We start from the raw sequence: 22,054 nt of genomic DNA, 5'->3' as shown, positions 1-22,054 counted from the left end.
ACACTTCTGCTGGAGCACCTGGCTTGGGAAGGACCAGTTCTATATTTGGGGGGCCTCCGAGCCCTCAAACCCTGGCTTCTGCCCTTGGCGCGGTTGCGTCAGTGGGTGTGGCTCAAACTACAGCGATGGGAGGCGGGGCCTGCTCTGTGGTGGCCCCCCAGTTGTGAGCAGGGATGGGGGAGAGATATGAGTCTGCTCACACTGGCAAGCCAGCCTACCGGATTTGCACTTTCAGAAACAGCGCCCAAATCAAAACGCAGGCCCACATCTTTGAATTTTGCAGTGGGGTTCTCCAGTCAAGTAATGTGTGCTCCGGGATAAAGTGTGGATAAAAATGCATTTATTAGGGGAAATCACTTTGCAAAAATATGTGTGTTAGGGGAAGTTACCAGTGGGTAATGGCCGGTGGGAAGTCTTGATGGGGGAAAGGTCTGACTGCCACTTCCAGCCCCACATCCTGCAGGGGGTTAGGATGGATAACCCTTTGGACCCCTTTCAACACTACAATTCTGTGATTGTGTCCCTGCCCCGTCCTCTGCCCAGCCTGGCCTGTTGTGTTTCACTGGCTGGAATCCACCCCGATTCTGGAGACTGTCCACCTAAAACAAGACGCAAATTGGTTGTGTCTCCAAGGCTGGAGCTGGTGGGAGAGTCAGAATAAAGGCTTCCAGTTCCGGGGAAGGGAAGTCCAGATGGGCAGAGAGGGGGCTGGACTGGGTTGGCCTTGCTTGGAAGAGCCTCAGAAAGGCCCTGCCAGAGCAGGAGGCAGAACACAGTGAACTGCCACAACCTGGGCAGTTCATTCATTTAGATCAGCGGCTCCCAAACATTTTTGGGCCACTGTCCTCTCGGTTCCATGAGCTCATCTCTAGGCCCCAACACCACCCAATACCCTATAAAAAGTGTTACAGTTTGCACAACCCACTAAGGAAGGCAGTAACACAATCAAATCCAAAACAGTAGCAATGTTATGCACGTTTATTGAAAATCAAATTTAAACGGTTTAGTTTAATGCAGCAAAACGGATGCACTTGATTCGGCCATGCCAACTTTTAAAAGTCTCTAGCCATTCACACCTCCAGCCTCCCCCGCCCCCGCTGCCCCCTTGCCTATTTGCACCCCACCCCGGTAATCCCCCCCCCCCCAGCTAGTGTGGCCAGAGTACCACACACTCTGGGAACCACCGATTCAGATTTATAAAAATATATTTGCAGACAGCCCCCTTCTGTCAAATATCAAAGTGGCATACAAACAAATCTAGGGCGTTTTAAAAGTGTGGGGGGAATATTGTTGTTTTCTATTATTATGTCATGCATTTTGTTTATATGCTGTAAGCCACCCTTCAGTCTTCGGATGGAGAGCGGTATATAAATTTAATAAATCATCATGCAAGAGCGAAGAAACCAAAATCCTATAAAAACAATGCAAAACAATCATAGAATTATAGAGTTGGAAGGGGTCATGGGGGTCATCCAGTCCAGCCCCCTGCAATTCAGAAATCTCAGCCATAGCACCCATGACAGACGGCCATCCAACCCCTGCTTAGAAACCTCCAAGGAAGGAGAGTCCATCGTCTTGCAAGGGAGACCTGTTCCACTCCCGAACAGCTCTCACGGTCAGAAAGTTCCTCCTCATGTTGAGTCAGAATCTCCTTTCTTGCAATTTGAATCCATTGGCCCCAGTCCTCACCTCCAGAGCAGGAGAAGACATGGTCTCTACTCCTTCCATGGGGGCAGGCCTTCTGATAGTTGCAGATGGTTAGCCCACCTCCTCTCAGTTTCCTTTCTTCCAGGCTAAACATGCATCCCATGGCTAAGCGCCCCCCGCCTCAATTCTCTCCCCCTCCCCATCTCTCCCAGGGTCCGAATGAAGAAGCACAGCAAAGAGGCCACGAAAAACCACGACCTCCTTGCCGCTGCCATCCACATGAAGGCCTTGCCCAGTGAGTACAGCAGCTTGTGGGGAGGGCGAGGAAGGGGAGGGGGACAAGATGCTCCCCCAAGAGGGGATATGGGGCAGGAGCATTTCCACCTCAGAGTGCACAGACCTCCTCTGGCTGGAAGTCTCCCTCTGGCATTGTCCTGGTGCCCGCAGGATCAGGCCACCCTCTTGCTGGCTGCTAATTATTCAAGGCCGTCTGAATTTGGGTGGGTTTCCTTATTTATTCCCGCTTCCCTTGTCAGGGGCTGGGCCTTGATGTTGGGGGTCAACCCTGCCTGGACTTCTGTTTACCTGAAAATGGAAGATCCGCCACCACTTTTAAACTCTAAAAGCATAGTCCGTTCTCTCTGAGACGATCACTCTGTGCATGCCCAGGAGTACTCTTGTCTCCTTTCTCCTGACATAAAAAGGTAAAGGGACCCCTTACCATTAGGTCCAGTCGTGACCGACTCTGGGGTTGTGGCACTCATCTCGCTTTATTGGCCGAGGGAGCCGGCGTACAGCTTCCGGGTCATGTGGCCAGCAGGACTAAGCCGCTTCTGGCGAACCAGAGCAGCGCACGGAAACGCTGTATACTTTCCCGCCGGAGCGGTACCTATTTATCTACTTGCACTTTGACGTGCTTTCGAACTGCTAGGTGGGCAGAAGCAGGGACCGAGCAACAGCAGCTCACCCCGTCGTGGGGATTCGAACTGCTGACCTTCTGATCGGACTTAATTTGGGATGCACAGCTGGGCAAATCTCCCTGCTGATGCGTCCCCTCCATATTCCTCCAGACGCCCCTGGCACCTGCCTGAAGGCTGTGAGGTCCAGGGTGGGGACTGCAGAGAGGGGGTGCTGCTGCAGACAAACCAGTCTGAAAACGCGTCCTCCCGCCACTTTGGCCTGCAGAATTGCAGCGGGGCTTATTGCTGGGAGAGTCCTGCCGGCCAAAGCCTCATCTGGCTGGTTTCAGAGGCGGGTAAAGGGACGCAGGTGGCGCTGTGGGTTAAACCACAGAGCCTAGGACTTGCCGATCAGAAGGTCGGCGGTTCGAATCCCCACAACGGGGTGAGCTCCCGTTGCTCGGTCCCTGCTCCTGCCAACCTAGCAGTTCAAAAGCACGTCAAAGTGCAAGTAGATAAATAGGTATCGCTCCGGTGGGAAGGTGAACGGCGTTTCCGTGCGCTGCTCTGGTTCTCCAGAAGCGGCTTAGTCATGCTGGCCACATGACCCGGAAGCTGTACACCGGCTCCCTCGGCCAATAAAGCGAGATGAGCGCTGCAACCCTGGAGTCGGTCGCAACTGGACCTAATGGTCAGGGGTCCCTTTACCTAAAATGTTCCACACAGAGCAGCCTGGCCATTCCTGGGAGTTCAGCCATGTAGACGTTGCAAAGCTTGCAGCATTGAGCTGAAGAGACGTTAGCAGGGAGACCTGCGATTTGAGCATAACCTGCATGACGGAGCTTTCTACGGGCTCAGGCGGCTTCCTGGATGGGGCTGCAGCAAAGAACCGCCAGCAGGCTAGCAGATTTCATAGAATTGGCGGGTTGGCAGGCTAGCAGATTTCATAGAATTGGCGGGTTGGCAGGCTAGCAGATTTCATAGAGTTGGTGGGGACCCCTGGTGATCATCTAGTCCAACCCCCCGCAATGCAGGAATCTCAACTAAAGCATCAACTGCCCCAGGGAGCATGCAGGACGGGAGGCTCTAGTCCTCAGTGCGGCTGCTGGTCCATCCGGTACCAGGACGCTCTCCTCTGGTTTTGCCTTCTCCCTGCACTTCAGTTGTTTGGTTTTCTCTATTGCCCTCTTAGTTCTCATTCATTTATCCCATAAAATCTATACACAGCTTGAATTTCTTTTTTATTTAAAAAAAATCAAAGTGGTTTATGAAGAGAGTAAAACAATAAAATTATCTGTAAATGCAACTCTTTAAAATGCACAAAAGATGCAATCAGCAAAAGACTCAAAACCCATTAAAACTCACATCAACTTTCTAAACTTCTGAGCGGGATTGTTGAACCGGAAATCTTTTTAGCAAGCACTGGAGAACAGTAATGTTGTCACTGAGAAAAATCTGCAACAATAGTTTAAAGCACAGAGAAAGTTAGAATCTTCAAACAAACAAATACTCACACCAGTTTCCTGGGCATCTCGGTCGGCTTGTCGAAGCAAGAATGTTTTTCGCAGGCGATTCTATGACTGCTCCTCCTTTTCTCTTTCCCCTCCTGCAGAAGCTCAGATCTTGTAGCCAGGACCTTTCCCCCCTCCCCACTGGCAGCAGACCCCCCACGCCAACAAGAGGGACATCAACGCCACTGACCTCGCCAGTTGCAGCTACATATTGACTGGGGGGGGCACTGAGGATGCCCCTCTACTGACCCCACCACCACCACCATGGAAGGACTCTCTTGGGAAAGAAGCTCATCAACAGGACATTTTGGGGTGGTGTATTGGCCCTGGGGGGCAGCCCTGCTGGCTGAGCACCCCCCCCCCAAAAAAAACCTCCTCTTCTCCTCCTGTTTCCACATGCAGACTGAATGCTGTTTTGGGACTGACCGACAGCCTCTGGACAGCTAAGGAGGAGGAGAGTGTTGAGATTTCGTTGCCCACCGAGCCTGGCAGAGGGCGTCAGTGCCAGTAGGTGTTGGCTGGCACAGCTTGGGGCAAAAGGACCACACAAACCCCCAATCTGGTGCCCCCATCACCCGCAAGGAGCCAGAGCATGACTCTTGGGACAGGGGGACTTTTGGGGTACACTGCCCTTCCCTCCACGGTTGCCCCGAGTCTAAAGGCAGCATCGCTTATGGAACCTGCTTCCCTGGAGCCCAGGCCGGGCATGGCAGGGGTGTGTGTGTGTGTGTGTGTGTGGCATCTGCAGGGCATGGAGGATTGGGGGTGGGATCCTGCACCCTGTTCCAGGAAGGGAGCATCAACCAGGGGGAGATCTCAGGGTGCGAGGCGATGGCAAAAGCCTCCCCAGGAACCACAAAGGCAAGGAACAAGGATGGCAGAGATGTGGAATTGGGGGTTTTCAGTATGTCACTGCTCCCAGCAGCCCCAGTTAGGATAATGGGAGCTGGAAGCCAGAAACATTTGGAGGGTCTCCAGCCCTGAAGGAGGGCAACCATCTCTGTGTGTGTGTGTCCCCGTGTGTCCGTGTGCACGCGTGTAAACTTGTACAGATGCAGCTACTCTCAGCATTTGAAACCTGGAACTGACTTCTCTTTGTTGCAATGAATATTTAGCCTATAGAGCTGGGAGGACATCAGATTCTGCTTGTATTGGTTCAGCTCAACTTCGGGGCAAAGCAAGCAGGATGCTAGAGCGTTGCACCCAAAGAAGAGATTGGCACACTGTCAGCGTGCTGGAAATGCAAGGAGGCTGGGCTCACTAGGCTTCCACGCTCTGGCATTCAGAGGCAGCTCCTTACAGGATCCTGTGTGCAGGGCTGTGGGCGTGGATTCAGCTATGATCTGATGGGGAATACCTTGTTAGGCGTGAGTTGGGAATCTTAGTTTTTTTGGGGGGGGGACGTTACGAAAAAGGAAGCATGTTTCTCACTCTGGATGATCAGCATGTGGGAAACACCTGCTAGGACTTCAGAAGCGGAGGCCCTGGAGGAGGAGGGGGCTGGGAATGGGATTTGTAACCCTTTTTCTCTCCCCCTCCCCGCCATGCCAGCCTGCCCCCCTTCCAATGCCTAGACCCCCCCCCCCACTTAGCCCCTCTGTGCTTTGGACTTGGAGGAAGAGCCTTCAAATCGGATCAGCTCAAAGGGTCCCATCTAGTCCAGCATCCCCTTCTGATGGTGGCCGGCGATGGGGCCAAATGGGAAGCGCCCCCCCCGGACCCGAAGGCAACTGCCCTCTCTCCACCGCTGGTTCCCAGCGGCTGAGAACAGTGCCGGCAGAAGGGAGCCATCGGAGCCATTGTGGCTGGTAGCCAAGGGAAGCTGTGTCTGCTGGGGCCTCCCCTAACCCCCTTTCAAAGTGTTCCAAGTTGGTGGCCACCTGTAGCTCTTCTGGGAGAAGGGGGGGCTGCTTGGGGTTCACACCTACACACACAGAGAGATGCATACTTTCTTCACACAATTAATATAGAGATCAGGAGGCAGCTGAGATGGGGGGAGAGCTTTCCTGTTGGGTTTCTTGGAGATACAAGCACTGGAAGGAATCAGCGAGTTGGATGGGACCCCCAAAGGTCCTCTATTCCAACCCTCTGAAATGCAGGAACCACAACTAAAGTGCCGTATTTTTCGCTCCATAAGATGCACCTGACCCTAAGACGCACCTAGTTTTTAGAGGAGGAAAACAAGAAAAAATATATTCCGAACGAAACAGTGGATGTATGATTTTTGTGGTTCATGCTGTGGCCACAGACATGTGATCTGATGGTGAATTTGGGGTGACCCAATGCAAAAATCCTGAGGATCCATGGGCTTTTACCTCCCCCCTCCCTGACAGCCTCCTTTATCTCTAGCGTCCCTTATCTCACTCCCCGATCGGCAAACAATCAGCGGCTTTGTTTCAACACCCACTTCCCTCTTTCAGAAAAAAAGAGCATGATCTGCTTTTTGCCCCTGGGCAATTCGGCTCCAGGGACCACGCCTTCGCTCCATAAGACGTACAGACATTTCCCCTTACTTTTTAGGAAGAAAAAAGTGTGTCTTATGGAGCGAAAAATACGGTATCTCTAACAGGTGGCCATCCTGCAAGTCAGCAGGGGGAGAACAGAAAGCTTTCCTCTCTGCAACTCAGTGACTTCCACACCTCCCCAGGTGGCCAAGGGCTTCTTCCGCATGCAGGCATTGGGTGTGCATTCCCACAAAGACTCAGGATAGACAGAAAGGTCTCCTTGCAAAGCATCTTGCTACAAGCTGCGGTGGCATCTATGGGCTTCAGCGCAAGTCTGGTGGAGATGTTTGGCCTCCAGGCATCCCTGGACTGCAACCCTCATCAGTCCCGGCCATCAAAATTAGGCTGGCTGGGTCTGATAGGAATTGGAGTCTAGCACAGGAGAGGAGAGGTCTAGTGGTGGCTGTCAGCCACGATACCTTCAATGGAACCTCCAGCGTCAGAGGCAGTCTACCTCGGAACACAAGTGTTGGGGGTGGAGGCGCTGTGGCCGCCGCACTCTAGTTGTGGGATTCCCTGAAGCACCTGGCTGGCTGCGGAGGGAGACAAGATGCTCACTGAGACGGATCCTGGCCTCAAATGCAGCCGCCACTCACAGTCTTCCTATGCTCTGTGGTTGTGTGTGTGTGGCCTGGTTCTGCGGAGCGAGGCAAACAAATTGCCTGTCGTGTTTAGGGAGTGTGGCAATGTGCAGTTCCCTAGGGTGCTTCTGCACTGGAATGTGTGTGTGTATGTGTGCAATTAGTCTGCGCTGTCTCCCGCAAATCCCGGGTTCACGGGTTTAAGGTGTGGGTCTGGGCAAGGCTTCCTGCCTCTGCGCTCCCGCTGCCTCCGGGCCCCTCTGAGCAATTGCTCGCACACGTTTCGGCCGTGCCAACCCACCACCCCGGAGCCAGCGAGCGGATGAGGTGGGGCCAGCCGTGCGGTGAGGAGTCTCTGGCCGGTGCCAACCCCGGAGGCAGCAAACTCGATGGAAACTTCCTGAGATGAAGGCAAGCAGTGGCGGCGGCAGCAGGCGCCAGATGACAGGAGGGGAGAGGAGGTGGGGAGGCTAAAAATAGCCAGGAACACTTTCTCCTGCCAGGATGCTGGCATGGCTGGACCACAGCACGGGGGTCAAAGCGATGCTCCCTGCCAGCTGGAGGAAAGGCTACCTGGAACCTCCTTGTTTTGAGGTGGAGGGGAGGAAGGGCTCAGTGCCTCAGAAAGGACTGCAGATGCCTCTGTAGTTTGTTGCTCCTCTCAGGCAGCAGCAACTTAGCTTCAGGGAAAGTTTGGGGTTAGAGGTGACATGATAGACGTTTGCAAAACTATGCCCAGCCTGGATAAATTGAAGAGAGAAAAAGTTTCTCCCCCTCCTCTTAACAACTACAAGTGACGCTGAATGTTGAGAGTTTGGGGACAGATAAAGTTCTTCATGCAGTGCGGATTTAAACTGTGGAACTCACTGCCACAGGAGACAGTGGTTGGCCACTGTGAGAGCAGGAGGCTGGACTAGATGGGCCATTGGCCTGATACATCTGGCTCTTCCTGTGTTCTTGTGAATTGTGGGACTGGCTTACAGGTTGGTTTGACAACCTAAGCAACAATTACTAACACATCGCTTCCCTGGCAGGTCATTGCAGGGAGAAGTTTTGTGCATGTCCAGACTGGCCAGGAAGAGGTAGTTGGAGAGGTCAGGTGTGCCTTCTTCACAGAGGGAACCTCATGAGTTTATGGTGGAAACAGGAGATGGAGATATTGGGCACCGATGCGCGTGTGTTGCGCTCAGTGTACACTCCTCTTGCCTTCGCTCCATAGAAAAAAAATTCATTTTGTTTGGGGGCTCTTCCCTCTCACTCTAGAGTGCTGCACAGGTGGCCTCTCAAGGACATGAGAAGAGCCCAGCTCCTGTACTGGATCAGGCCAAGGGGTCTCCATGTAGCCTGGCCTCCTGTTCTGGGGCCAACCAGGGGCCCCAAATGGGAACCCCCCCCAGCAGGTCCTGAGCACAACAGCGCCTCTCCCTGCTCCTGCTCCCCAGGAACAGGTATCTGGAGACATCTCTTTAAATGCCCTCAGTCACTGTGATTTCTGCATTGCAGGCGGTTGGGTCATTGCAGATGACCCCAAGGTGCCTTCCAGCTCTGCAATAGAGGAGGTCATCAACAGCAGTGAAATGGGAGAATGTCAACTTCATTTTTCCTCATTTCCAGGGGGTGGAGAAATTCTCCCACCCTTTTTCCAGCACAGGTGTCCATTAGCACGTGCAAGAGCACAAGGTCTGACCCAGTCTTTCAAGCCCATTTTGCTGTCGTTGGACTGCCTGCGGCCACTGGGGCTCTTCCAGGACATTATAGGGCATGGGTAGGCAACCTAAGGCCCGGGGGCCATATCCGGCCCAATTGCCTTTTAAATCCGGCCCGCGGATGGTCCAGGAATCAGCGTGTTTTTACATGAGTATAATGTGTCCTTTTATTGAAAATGCATCTCTGGGTTATTTGTGGGGCATAGGAATTCGTTCTTTTTTTCCTTCCAAAATATAGTCCGTCCCCCCACAAGGTCTGAGGGACAGTGGACCAGCCCCCTGCTGGAAAAGTTTGCTGACCCCTGTTATAGGGCATCTTGGGGATATTGGCTGCCACACACACACACACACATGAAATGATGGGGAAGTATTTGGAATAAGTTCTGCAAAGGGGCTTCTTTCTCTAGAGTAGGCGCTGGATTTTTCTTGGGGGAAATGCCTTCTGAGAAATTTCAGATCCACTGTTACCGAACTCTTCTACAGGACTGTCCATCTATCCAGCATTTTCAAAATTGTTGGGGTGTAAATGTGGAGGGGTTGCAGAACAGCTACCCTGCAGCCTGGCAGGGCTCTCCTGCATTTTGGGTGAAGGGTGGCACCCACAGGCTGGCATCGCACGCCTTTTAGGCGATTGTGCATAAGGGTCCTTTGGCGCCGCGTGCGTGCGTGCACGTGTGTGTGTGTGTGTTCACGGGGAATTTCATATTAGGTGCAGAATGTGGCCTTCCCACTTCCATTTTAAAAAGAATGTCATGCCTCTGTCCCTCATGATTGCGGAAACGAGATTGAAACTGAGGGGCCTCGTCTGGGGAGCTCCAGAAAGCTAAGAGGATCCTGAGAGGGGTCTGTTAGGGCTTCAGCAGTCTGAGCCCACTCCCAGCAAGCTGCTGAATAAATAAACCAGGCAAAAAGGAACAATAAATTATGCAAAGCACCAAGCTATGCAAAATTGGGGGGAGGGAGGAGGCAAAACCCACAAAGCACACAATTCTACAAAAAGTGTGTGATTTATTCAGCCTGCAAATTCTTGGCTTTCGTGTGTGTGTGTGTGTGTGTGTGTGTGTGTGTGTGTGTGTGTGTTACTTTGGTTTGCAATTTGCATTTCAGACTGTTTTAGAGAGATCCGAGATTCTGTGTGTGAGTCAATGAGATTCCTGATCCCAGAAGGGCAATGGATGTTGTGTATGTGTGGGGCTTGCCAGAGTGGGGGGAGACCAGCTGGCCCTCCATGCCACCCCCACCCCTGCCTCCAAGTTGCCAATGAGAGCTCTGCTCTCTCCCTTCCTGGCACCCACAAAAATCCCAGTTCCATAGCTGTCAACATTTCCCTTTTCTTAAGGGAAATTCCCTTCTTCCGAATAGGATTCCTCGCAAGAAAAGGGAAAAGTTGACAGCTATGCCCAGTTCCAAAAGAAGTTGCCACATCCTCCTGCTGCTGCCGCCGCCCCACAGTCTTCTCTGCTCTTCCAAAGAAATTGACCCCAACCAAGCAAGGACAGGCAAAGTTCTTCATTCCCCTCTCCATCGATTCTTGCCATGGGCTCCTCTAAGCTGGCTCCCACGGGTGCTCTCGTTTCGGGTGGCATTTGGTGCCCCGCGAACCTGGTTGCAATAAGCTAACGCCGGACTGTGTAACAGCTGTGGGCTCGTCACACTTGTGTATAAATAAAAAATGAAGGAAAGTGAGCTTTTTGTTACTTCTGGGGCTTCCCGGACAAAAAAGGGTGGGTGGGGAGCAATCCCCTACAAGCAATTCAGTGCCGCTCTGCGCTGTCAAAGGTGAGTCAAGGCCACACACAACTGTCTTCCTCCTGGAACCCTTCACATGGTGAGCAGGTATGACCCTTCTGGAAAGGTGGGGGGCTTGGGAAGGTGGAGAACAGGCAAGCAGCTTGCCATCGTCTTAGGACAAGACACCTCCTACCTCTGGGCCTCGTAGCCAGAGATGTGGACCTCGAGAACAACCAGCTTCTAGAATTCCAGAGGAGGGGGCCTCCCTGTTTTCTTGCTGTGCTGTTTTCCTACCTAAGCTATCCCCCCCCCCAAAAAAAAACTTAGAATCATAGAATTGTAAGCGGCCTCAGCCCAATATACCTGAAGGAGCGTCTCCACCCCTATCATTCTGCCCTGATGCTGAGGTCCAGCTCCAAGCGCCTTCTGGCGGTTCCCTCATTGCAAGAAGCAAAGCTACAGGGAACCAGGCAGAGGGTCTTCTCGGTGGTGGCTCCCACCCTGTGTAACGCCCTCCCATCAGATGTCAAAGCGATAAACAACTACCTGACATTTAGAAGACATCTGAAGGCAGCCCTGTTCAGGGAAGTTTTTAATGTGTGACATTTTTAATCTTTGTTGGAAGCCGCCCAGAGTGGCTGGGGAAACCCAGCCAGATAGGCGGGGTACAAATAATAAATTATTATTATTATTATTATTATTATTATTATTATTATTATTGGAAGGGACCCTGAGGTTCATCTAATCCACCCCCCTGCAATACAGGAATCTCAGCTAAAGCACTCCTGACTGGCCATCCAAACTGCTTAAAAGCCTCTACAATTCTATGAAAGGATTTTGTGGGGAGCACTGAGATTGAGCCTCCATGCAGATGCAGTCCCCTCACCCCCCCCCCCGCCATGTACTGTATTGGCCCGAATATAAGCCGCACTTTAAATTTTCATGATCAGAATTTGAAAGGAAAAAAAGGTGCAGCTTATATTCAGGCCAATACGGTATATTTGTGCTGGAATGTCTTGTAATAACTCAGTCTGGGTTTCTGCTGCAAAGGAATTCTTCCCTCGGGGAACCAGCACCCTCTGGTGGCAGAAGACGCAAACAGTCCCTCCTGGGCAAAAAATAAATTTGGCAGCTGGAGCAGGAAGTTTCAGGAAGAAGCTTTTAATTTCCAGGGTGTTGCAGATTTCAGTCCTTCCAAAGAACAGCAACTGGGATATATCTGGGCGTCCAGCGCTGGGCAGGGCAGGGCAGGGCAAATAGAGGCTTGTGTTGCATCCTTTGGGATCTGGCTAAAGATAGGGGGCATATTTGGGGGGAGGGAGTGTTGGGGTGAAACCGGGGTCCTGGCAGCAGGGAAAACATCACAGGAAGCGCCCCCTGCCTGGGGTCAACTGGAGGGAGGAAAAGGCAAGAAAGATGAGAGGAGCACAAAGCCATCTTTCGCCCCGTCAAGCATGAGGCCCACACCCCAGAGCAGGCTTCCCCAACCAGGCGCCCTCCAGCTGCTTTGGACGACAGCTGACATCAGCCCCAGCCAGAGCCCTTCCCAGCCCCTTTGCGTCCAGCCTGGCTGTGGTCTCTCCTTGCTGGTGTCTGCCTTGGAGCTGGCTCTGGAAGGCGGTTGTGGGGAGACTCGCAAACGGAGGAGGAGAGGAAGCTGCCTTACACAGAATCCCCTCCATCTAGCTCAATATTCCCTACACTGGCTGGCAGAGGCGCTCCGTGGTTTTGTAAGAACTGATCCAGCATCCTGTTCTCCCAGCGGCTGACCAGATGCCTCTTCTGGGAAACCAAGCAGGATTCAAGCACAAGGGCAATCTCTTCTCCCGTAGTTTCCAGCAACTCGGAATCAGAAACATTACTGCCTCCAACTGTAGAGGCAGAGTACGGCCATCCTGGCTAGAAGCCATCCATAGCCCTTTTGTCCTCCAAGAATTTTTCCCATCCTCTTTTAAAGCCATCCAGCCTCGTGGCCATCCCTGCCTCTTGTGGGAGGGAGTTCCACTGTCTAATGATGCTCTGCATGAAGCAGTGGCTTAGCGTGGGGAGCCAGACTCTTGGCAGGCACAAACCAGACACCCCTGCAGAGATCATGCCCTGCTGGCCATCAGTGGCAAGGGCCAGGTGACTGCACTGGGTGCTCTTCACACACCCACACCCATGCCCTACCCCTGCCCAGTGTGTGAGCACCCACCTGGCATCAGCCTGGCAAAGAGCATTACACCCCTGGCATGAAGAAATACTTTATTTTATCCTGACTCTTCCAGCGGGTGAGGAGTTTTACCTGGAGATGGCAGGATTGAACCTGGAACCTTCTGCATGCAAAGCAGTTGCTCTACCTCTAAGCTACGGCCTTTTCCCGTAAAGTTCGTGCCCTCTGGTCGTTCCAAGTGCAGAGGGGAGCAGCCGTGGCTCTGGGGCTGGGCGATCTGTCTAGGCACATTTGCTACTGGGAGGAGATTCAATTTCACAGCTGATCTCGCCCCCCACGCACTGTGAAATCGTAACCCCTTGCCTCGCCTTTGCGCCGGCTTGTTTCGCTCCCTCTTGGGTTTTCGAAACAAAGCCAAGATCAGAGGAGGAGGCCCAGAGTTCGGTGGCAGGGAACATGCGTTGGCATGCGAAGGCTCCCCCATGGCATATCCAGTTAAAAGGATCTCAGGTTGCAAAGTAACACAGCTTCATGCATGCTCACGAACTCGGTGCTCTTGCGAAAGCAACACTAAACATGATGGATGACACCGGAATTGACTCCCTGCTCATGAGTCAAACCACGCCTGGCGGAATTTGAGCTCCCCTTCCAAACGAGAGTCCTTTAAAGGGGAGAGCAGAGCTCATCTTCCTTCTTCTAAGTTAAAGCTAAAAACCTCTTTAACTGCTTAAGGGGATCTTCACAAGGAAGGCAATTTAGGGCTCTTCCCAGGGGAAAGTGGCGGAGAAAGTGGAAGCGGAGACAAGCCCTTAGTTGAACTTTTAATGCATGGGTAGGCAAGCTCAGGCCCGGGGGCCGGATCTGGCCCAATCGCCTTCTCAATCCGGCCCGCGGACCGTCCAGGAATCAGCGTGTTTTTACACGAGTAGAATGTGTCTTTTTAATTAAAATGCATCTCTGGGTTATTTGTGGGGCCTGCCTGGTGTTTTTACATGAGTAGAATGTGTGCTTTTATTTAAAATGCATCTCTGGGTTATTTGTGGGGCATAGGAATTCGTTCATCCCCCCCCCCAAAAAAATATAGTCTGGGCCCCCACAAGGTCTGAGGGACAGTGGGCTGGCCCACAACTGAAAAAGTTTGCTGACTCCTGTTTTAAGGGAAAGGTACCATCAGTAGCTCTAAAGGTAAAGGTAAAGGGACCCCTGACCATTAGGTCCAGTCGTGGCCAACTCTGGGGTTGCGGCGCTCATCTCGCTTTACTGGCCGAGGGAGCCAGCGTACAGCTTCCAGGTCATGTGGCCAGCATGACTAAGCCGCTTCTGGCGAACCAGAGCAGCGCAGGGAAACGCCGTTTACCTTCCCTCTGGAGCGGTACCTATTTATCTACTTGCACTTTGTGCTTTCAAACTGCTAGGTTGGCAGGAGCAGGGACCGAGCAACAGGAGCTCACTCCGTCGCGGGGATTCGAACCGCCGACCTTCTGATCGGCAAGTCCTAGGCTCAGTGGTTTAACCCACAGTGCCACCCGTGTCCCTTTCAGTAGTTCTTCTAATCCTTTTTTAAAAATCAAATATCTGCACGAGGTACCACTGTATGGGATTACCAGAACTATACACGTTTAAATTTCTATTCTTATGGTGGTTTTCTGCTACTTCCAGAGATCATTTCCTAGCGAATGTTGTGAAGCTGCCTTTCTGCTGCTGAAGCACACTCAGCCAGACTTTGGGTGCAGTTTCTATCGTGCCACCAAGACCTCTTTTTTGGGCGTGGGGGAGTGAAGAGCCTCAGCCCCAGAGCCAGAGCAGCGACTTTGCATGCATAAGCCTCAGGTTTGATCACCAGTGACATTATTTCCAGATAGACCAAAACCCTGCAAGGCGACTGACCAGTTGCTGACCACCTCCACCTGCTTTGGCTGACCACACATCCCATCTCTGCTGCGCTGACGTACCTTGTCACGGCTGCACCCTTTTGTCTCTCCTGCACATCCTAAGCCAAGGGAAGAAGTAGAAGCAGCCCCAATAAATCCTGCAAGAGAGAAAAGGAAGGGGGGTGGGGATCCAGGCGGCTGAGCAGAGAGGCTCCCACCTGGGGGAGAGAGAAGACCTGCAGGAGGGAAAGGAAGGTGGTCCCAGGCCCCTGAGAAGCAAGAGACAGGACAGGCCAGACCAGTAGCTTATCTACCGGTAGTTCTCACAGGGGTCAGTCAGAAGCCTGTGGGAAATACTTGGGCAGGATTCAAGCACAAAGGGGCTCTTTTCTTCTGTGGTTTCCAGGAACCGGTTTTCAGAAGCGTTGCTGCCTTGACCGCGGAGGCAGAGCACAGCCATCCTGGCTAGTAATACTACTACTACTACTACTACTACTACTAATAATAATAATAATTTATTACTTATACCCCCCCAACTGGTCGGGCATCCCCAGCCACTCTGGGCAGCTTCCAACAAAATATTAAAATACAGTACAGTGGTATTTTTGTTCGTTCGTTCGTTTCCTTGGTTGCAATAAAGCGGCTAATAAATTTATTAAATGATTATGATGATGACAATAACCAGTGTTTTTTTATTTCTTAAAAAAATGTTTAGCAGTACTCTCATTTTCCTACTCATATTGAAATACGGTACCTCAATGAGGCCAAACTTAGATTCACAACATGTTTAGGGGTATTCGTACCCCTGTGTCCCCCCAGGAAAAAAGCACTGACAGTAACACATTTAGTATAGTGTCTAGTTTATGTTCTGAACCACCCTGTGATCTTTGGGTGAAGGGTGATACAGTGGCACCTCGGGTTACATACGCTTCAGGTTACAGACTCCACTAACCCAGAAATATTACCTCGGGTTAAGAACTTTGCTTCAGGATGAGAACAGAAATCGTGCTCTGGCGGCGCGGTGGCAGCAGGAGGCCCCATTAGCTAACGTGGTGCTTCAGGTTAAGAACAGTTTCAGGTTAAGAATGGACCTCCGGAATGAATTAAGTACTTAACCCGAGGTACCACTGTATACAAATTAAATAAAGGAGGAGGAGGAGGAGGAGTGTTTGGCCCAGGTGAAGATCAGACCTGAAGATTGTGTGCCCCTGGAGTTGGGGTGGCAGGCCAAGGATGGAGGGGGAAGAGGGGCAGAGAGAGATGCTTGTTGCTAAGCTACAGGTCTCCTTTGCACCTTCCAGATGCAGGTGACACCCTTACGGCAAGGTGCTCCAAGCTGCTCCAAAGAGGAGGCTTGGCTTGGCCTGGCCAGCAAGGAGGCTGCTGCTGGACCCTGGAAATGCTTCTGCACTCACTCTTCGTGGACCGACTCTGACTCCCAGTCCAGCCTCCAGCCATTAGACTCCAGCCCTTCCTCTTGCCGAATGAGGTCTCCACCCTGCAGGAAAGAGAGTCAGTGTTGCTGTATTGACCACACCACACACACACATGAATGCACACAGCATCTCAGGCACCGTCATCAGCCGAGCCGCCTAGCTACATTGCATTGCCAACAATCCCACAATAAGAACACAAGAAGAGCCTGCAGGATCAGGCCCACAGCCCATCTAGACCAGCATCCTGTTCTCACAGTGGCTAAACAGCTGCCATTATGGGAGACTGAGCATAAGAGCAACATTCTCCCCTCCTGTGGGTTCCAGCAACTGGTATTCAGAAGCAGGGGCAGAACATCTCCTATTGCCGTGCAGGGTGGGTTCGCTTGCCGGGCTCTGTGCATGCCCATCGGGGAAGTGGGAATGCCATGGGGCACACTCATGCACCGGAGCCCAGCAGAGGAGAGGGGCAGCAAAGACACCGCTCTGCCTGCCCTCCTTTCCACAGCTTCTGCCCCTGGGGGCAGGTTTGAGGCAGAAGTGGAGCTGCAGCCAACTGGCCTCCACTTCCCTTTTGGCTGGCCCAGGGGTGGCCGTAAGGAGAAGGAGCCCTGAAGGCTGGGCCCGGGCGCAGCTTCCCTCGATGAGGCAGCCTGTGTGACAGGAATTTTGAGGTCTTAGATATATGTTAAATGTTCATAAGTGTACCAACCAAGCACGTACATAGATCAGCACAGGAAGACCGACCTGAAACCATTTTGATTCCCAAACTGAGCAAATGTTTTCTCTGCAAGGTCAAAGGAATATCCGCCCTCCCTTCCCCACAGGTGGGCGGGGTTTGCGGCACCGAGCGAGGCTCACCTGGGCGGGTGCCACCCACCTGCTTGAGCTGGCCTTTGACCCGCCCTCGGCCAGGGAGGACAATGGATGGCCAGCCGGGGGTGGGCCTAAGGCCAAAAGAGAAGAGGCCGACTTCTGGGCTCAAGCCTCTTTTGCCGTTCTTCCTTCCAGGATGTTTTCTCTGCAAAGTCAAAGGAAAATGGAAAAGCCTCCCCATTGTCTTTTCCTTCACAAATCCTGTCTTAATGGCGCATTTAAGATATGAATAGGGTGTGAGCCTGACCTGGCTCAGGAACTAAGTATTTATCATTGCAAAAGACTGGCCAGGCTCCCCAGGCAATCCAATCAAGTGACCATTAAACAGGTAACCTGGCAGACAGGAGGTAAACAAAGCACTCAGATTTCTGCTGTAGACCACCCTTTCTTTGATGTAAGTATGATGTATCGGGGGGGGTCTTGAGCTACACCCCTTCTGTGATGTATGTTATGATGTTTCTGTGGGTGGTCTTGGACTCCAGGGAGGGAATTTAAAATGTCTATATAAGGGTGGGGACACCTTTGTTCTGGGTTCCTCCTCCTTTCCTGCGTGTGAGGGGAGCACCCTGTTGCAACAGATCAATAAAGATCAGGCTTACTAGCTGCTTTGCTTCCCAATATTCTCTGGTTGGCCTCTGTTATTTTCTCCTACCAATAGGGAACCTACGTAAGGACTCTGTACGGGCTCTTGGATACCCCATAAGGGGGAAAGGGCAGTTTTTTGTTTACAACACCTGCCACGGGGGAACCTGGTTGTGTCCCTCAAAAAAATGTCCCTGAGTCTACCCCCCACTCCATGCTGTGCCATGTTCAGAAGCATTTCTGCCTCTGACTGTGGAGGCATCCATTGACCGTACCATCAATACCAGCTGCTAGAATCCTCAGGCCAGGAGAAGGTTTGAGTGCTTGCTGGTTTCCCATTGAGGCTTGCGGTTGGTCCCTGTGTGATGGGCCACTGGCCTGATCCAGAAGGCTCTCCTTGTGTCCTTGTGGTTCAGCTGTTCCCTCCACCACCACCACCTCCAGACATCCTTTACCTGGCTTCAGAATTGCCCACTTGCCTGAAGGCGGCACTTTTCTCCTTTTGCTTCCTGCTGCAGAGGCCTCTTCACCTCCTGGCTGCTCTGCGGATGAAACGATGGAGAAGGTTGGAAATGTAAAGAAAAAGAAGGAACATTTTATCATATGTGGTGGAAATGTAAAAAAGTAAAGAACTTCTGGGAAATGATATATAATGAGATGAAAAAGATGTTGAAATATACATTTTTTAAAAAACCAGAAGCATTTTTACTTGGTATTATAGGTCCGGACATTAATAGGCAAGATGTTAAATTGTTTTTATATGCAACAACTGCGGCAAGAGTATTGTTAGCCCAGAAATGGAAACAAGAAGAAATTCTGACGAAAGAAGAATGGCAGACAAAATTAATGGACTACGCAGAATTGGACAAAATGACAGGAAGGATTCGAAACCTGCAGGACCAGAGATTTACAGAAGATTGGAAGAAGTATATGAATTATTTGAAGAGCAACTGTAATCAACAAATTATGCTAGTAGGATTACAAGAAGTTTCGTAAGGAGAAATATACGAAGTGTTAAAAACTAGAAAAAGATAGTGATATTGGTTATAAGTTTGAAATGTAATAGGGAAAATAAAGAAATGCATACTGAGCGATTAGATTGGAAAATTTTCAGACAGGATTGATGGAAGTCAAAACTTTGAATAAAATGTAAAAGTATATTTAATTATTGTTGAAAATGATATGTTAAAAAAATAATAAACAAAAACACACACATGCACAAAAAAAGAGAAGGTTGGGACCCTTGTAAGGCCGTGTGTGTGTTTGTGTGGTTGGAGGGCACAAAGTCCGCAAGGCTTTCCCGTCCTTGGCCCTACCTGCTCCACATATTCCGCTCCTTGCGCCAATGGATCCTCACGCGCTCCGGCTTCCAGCTGCTGCTGCTTTTTCTGGGGGCAGATATGGAGAAAACAGAGGTTCATCTGGACTGCGCCATCTGTTTTTAGGGAGCAGCGAAGTCGCCTGCCTGGTATCAACAGGCAGGGAGTTCAAAAGTGTGGGAGATGCCACACTAAAATGGGTATTGAGCGGCATCTGCAGTAGTGCCAATTCTGCCAATGGCAGCAGTCGAGTAGGCACACTCAGGGTAAGGCGATTTCGCAGGCAAACTGGTCCCAAGTTGCTCAAGGCTTTACAGTGGTACCTCAGGTAACAGATGCTTCAGCTTACAGACTCCGCTAACCCAGAAATACCTCGGGTTAAGAACTTTGCTTCAGGATGAGAACAGAAATTGTGCACCGACAGTGTGGCAGCAGCAGGAGGCCCCATTAGCTAAAGTGGTGCTTCAGGTTAAGAACAGTTTCAGGTTAAGAACAGACCTCCAGAACAAATGAAGTTCTTAACCAGAGGTACCACTGTATATACTAACACTATAGGGACACAGTGGTGGAGCTTCATGCTCTGGCATTGGGAGGTGGAAAGCAGGCAGGGGTGTGGTTGGTGCACGTCCCGGGGGCGTGGCCCATCGCCTGCAGGGGCGTGGCATCCAGGGCGGGCAGGGGGAGCAGCCGTGATGGCACCCCCCCCCCCAGGATCACGCTGCTGGGGGCGGTATGCTCCCCCCGCTCCCTTCTTCCTCCGCCAGTGTAGGGATGTGGGTGGTGCTGTGGTCTAAACCACTGAGCCTCTTGGGCTTGCCGATCAGAAGGTCGTGGTTCGAATCCCTGTGACGGGGTGAGCTCCTGTTGCTCTGTCCCAGCTCCTGCCAACCTAACAGTTCGAAAGCACACCAGTGCAAGTAGATAAATAGGTACCGCTGTGGCAGGAAGGTAAACGGCATTTCCGTGCGCTCTGGTTTCTGTCACGGTGTTCCGTTGCACCAGAGGCGGTTTAGTCCTGCTGGCCACAGGACCCAGAAAGCTGTCTGTGGACAAATGCCGGCTCCCTCGGCCTGAAAGTGAGATGAGCACTGCAACCCCATAGTCGCCTTTAACTGGATTTAACCATCCAGGGGTCCTTTACCTTACCTTACCTTTTACCTATACTAACACTGACACTTTGAACTTGCAACCAGCGTAGGTCTACTGACCTGGTAGGCGTGGTCTCCCCTCTTGGCTTTGCAGTTGTCTCTTCTGTCCCAGCGTAGCCCAGACACCATCTCTCTCCTCTCCGACATGGACTGGGCAGTGGGGGCTTTGGGGGAATTGAGGCTGTACATCTCAGTCAACAGAGACTCCATGGCCACAGCAGAAGCTCCTGAGGACACCAAATACTTGAGTCAGCTGCACCCAAGAAGTGGGAATATCCCCCGCCTTGCCCTGCCCTGCCTTTCCCATGAAGTGGAACGCCAGCCTAATGGGGTAGACATCTCCACTAGGAGATTGCACCCATCTCTTTAGGGTTCAGCTGCCCCTATCTGTTAGAATTCCTGCTCCATGATTGCAGTCATGGGATTGTTGTCTTTCACATGACGGTGTATGTTTTGACTCCACAAAGTGGGAAGTGATGGAGACAGGATGTTTGTGTTCCTGTGTTCCGTGAAGTTGGACTATTGTCCTTTGTTCTTTCTCTTTGCTGTCTGATGCTAGAGAGAGAGGGAGCCATGTTGCAGTGCTCCGTGTGTCTTTATATGTAAATAAAGTAGATTAGCCAAAATGCTAAGTTACTGAGGTCTGTTACGCAAGCTGCAAAGACTCTGCAGATCCCTAAGTGTACCGGTGTCGGTTGGCATCGGTCGCTGTGATGTTCGGGCTGAAGAAAGCTTTTGAAGCTCCTGAATGATCGACCAGGAGGGAGGGAACATGCCAATCGGGCATGTGTCTCTGCCAGGGTCCTACTCGAGAGGAGGACAAGCTCCTGGAAGAACATCCTTCTCCCTGTTGGGTGATCTTAATATATGTCTACACTGCTGTTGACTGCTCTGGAACCTTATGGTGATGGGCAGGGAAGGGAAGGACACAACCAATTGTAAGAGCTGTTCAGCAATGGAATGGACTCCCTTGGAAGGTGGTGGACTCTCCTTCCCTGGAGGTTTTTAAGCAGAGGTTGGATGGCCATCTGTCAGGGATGAAGAACCTAAGAAGAGCCCTCCATGAATTTGTCCAATCCTCTTTTCAAGCCATCCTAGTTGGTGGCCATCCCTGCCTCCAGTGGGAGGGAGTTCCATAGGACAATGCTGTGCTAAGTCTCCCAATGCTCAGCTTCGTTGGGTGTCCACCAGTTGTGATCCAACCACATCTGGAAGGTCACAGGTTCCCCATCCCTATCTTAACAGACGCAGCCAGCAGACCCACCTGCTGGTGTGAAACAGGCCTCCGTTAAGAAGTGCTCCAGGAGCAGGGAAGGGAAACAAGGCCCTCCTCAAGTGTCAACAGAGTCCGCCTTCCGAGTCGCTCAGTCTGACCAGCCAGACTCTTGTGCTCAGCTGTGCCAGAGCTTCTGCTGCCTCCCAGTTCAACTGAGGACACCTGTGGCCAGCGGGGAGCTGGCTCAGGGGGAACCGCCAAGAAGACCACCTCTCTGAGAGGCAAGAGGTCACACAACAGCCTCTGGCAGTGGCTGAGGGGGGTGGGGCAAATTGCGGCACCCTCAAATCCGATGGGAAGAGGATAACCCAAGATGGCCTCCACCAGAGTCAGTTGCTCCATCCTCTGCTGGGATTCCGTGGTTCTGTGACCCCAAAGAGACAGCGGAAATAAGGTCAACGCCAGGCAGAGGCAGCTGGCATGGCCTCTCTCACTGGGAAGCTGTTCACCAGATGTTCTGCTCTCTCTCAGTATCATATGAGCGCTCTCTGTTTCCCCCTTATAGGAATTCTAAGGTCTTATATATATAAAATAAATGTTCATAAATGTACAAAGCAAACACACACATAAGTATATAAACCGCGTGTCTGAAATAGTAAAGATAAAAAGGTAAAGGGACCCCTGACCATTAGGCCCAGTCATGGCTGACTCTGGGGTTGTGGAGCTCATCTCGCTTTACTGGCTGAGGGAGCCGGCGTACAGCTTCCGGGTCATGTGGCCAGCATGACTAAGCCGCTTCTGGTGAACCAGAGCAGCGCACGGAAATGCCGTTTACCTTCCCGCCAGAGTGGTACCTATTTATCTATTTGCACTTTGAT

At 51.7% G+C, this 22,054-nt stretch overlaps 2 protein-coding genes across 5 annotated transcripts in view; one reads left to right on the top strand and one right to left on the bottom strand.

Moving 5' to 3' along the window:
* Nucleotides 1-10,153, top strand: part of IL11RA (interleukin 11 receptor subunit alpha) — a 152,729-nt gene extending 142,576 nt beyond the window's left edge. For all 4 annotated transcript variants that reach the window (XM_080973597.1, XM_080973594.1, XM_080973596.1 and 1 more), the window contains 2 exons: nucleotides 1,860-1,942; nucleotides 4,159-10,153. In XM_080973597.1, the coding sequence (XP_080829723.1) occupies nucleotides 1,860-1,942; nucleotides 4,159-4,175 (100 nt within the window). In that variant the 3' untranslated portion in view covers nucleotides 4,176-10,153. The remainder of the gene's footprint in view (nucleotides 1-1,859; nucleotides 1,943-4,158) is intronic.
* A 1,571-nt stretch (nucleotides 10,154-11,724) lies between these two features.
* Nucleotides 11,725-21,598, bottom strand: LOC308458765 (uncharacterized protein). Its single transcript, XM_080973702.1, has 7 exons — nucleotides 21,225-21,598; nucleotides 20,021-20,187; nucleotides 18,810-18,881; nucleotides 17,973-18,035; nucleotides 16,018-16,100; nucleotides 14,684-14,760; nucleotides 11,725-11,970 (listed from the first exon to the last, which is right to left on the bottom strand). The coding sequence occupies exons 2-6, from the start codon at nucleotides 20,168-20,170 to the stop codon at nucleotides 14,688-14,690; spliced, it is 441 nt and encodes a 146-aa protein (XP_080829828.1). The 5' UTR covers nucleotides 20,171-20,187; nucleotides 21,225-21,598; the 3' UTR covers nucleotides 11,725-11,970; nucleotides 14,684-14,687.
* Between the last annotated feature and the right edge of the window lie 456 nt (nucleotides 21,599-22,054).

The sequence above is a fragment of the Podarcis pityusensis genome, assembly GCF_964106645.2.
Source record: "Podarcis pityusensis genome assembly, chromosome: 11".
Taxonomy (NCBI): Eukaryota; Metazoa; Chordata; class Lepidosauria; order Squamata; family Lacertidae; genus Podarcis; species Podarcis pityusensis.
Note: the sequence above shows the minus strand (reverse complement) of the source record. Positions and strands in the feature narration are given on the sequence as shown.

Coding starts and splice junctions, on each gene's coding strand:
- LOC308458765 (XM_080973702.1), bottom strand. CDS start 20,170: ATGGAGTCTCTGTTGACTGAGATGTACAGCCTCAATTCCCCCAAAGCC. Junction 18,036..18,809: donor GAGCGGAATATGTGGAGCAG/GTAGGGCCAAGG, acceptor TTTCATCCGCAG/AGCAGCCAGGAGGTGAAGAG. Junction 16,101..17,972: donor GAGAAAAGTGCCGCCTTCAG/GCAAGTGGGCAA, acceptor TCTTTCCTGCAG/GGTGGAGACCTCATTCGGCA.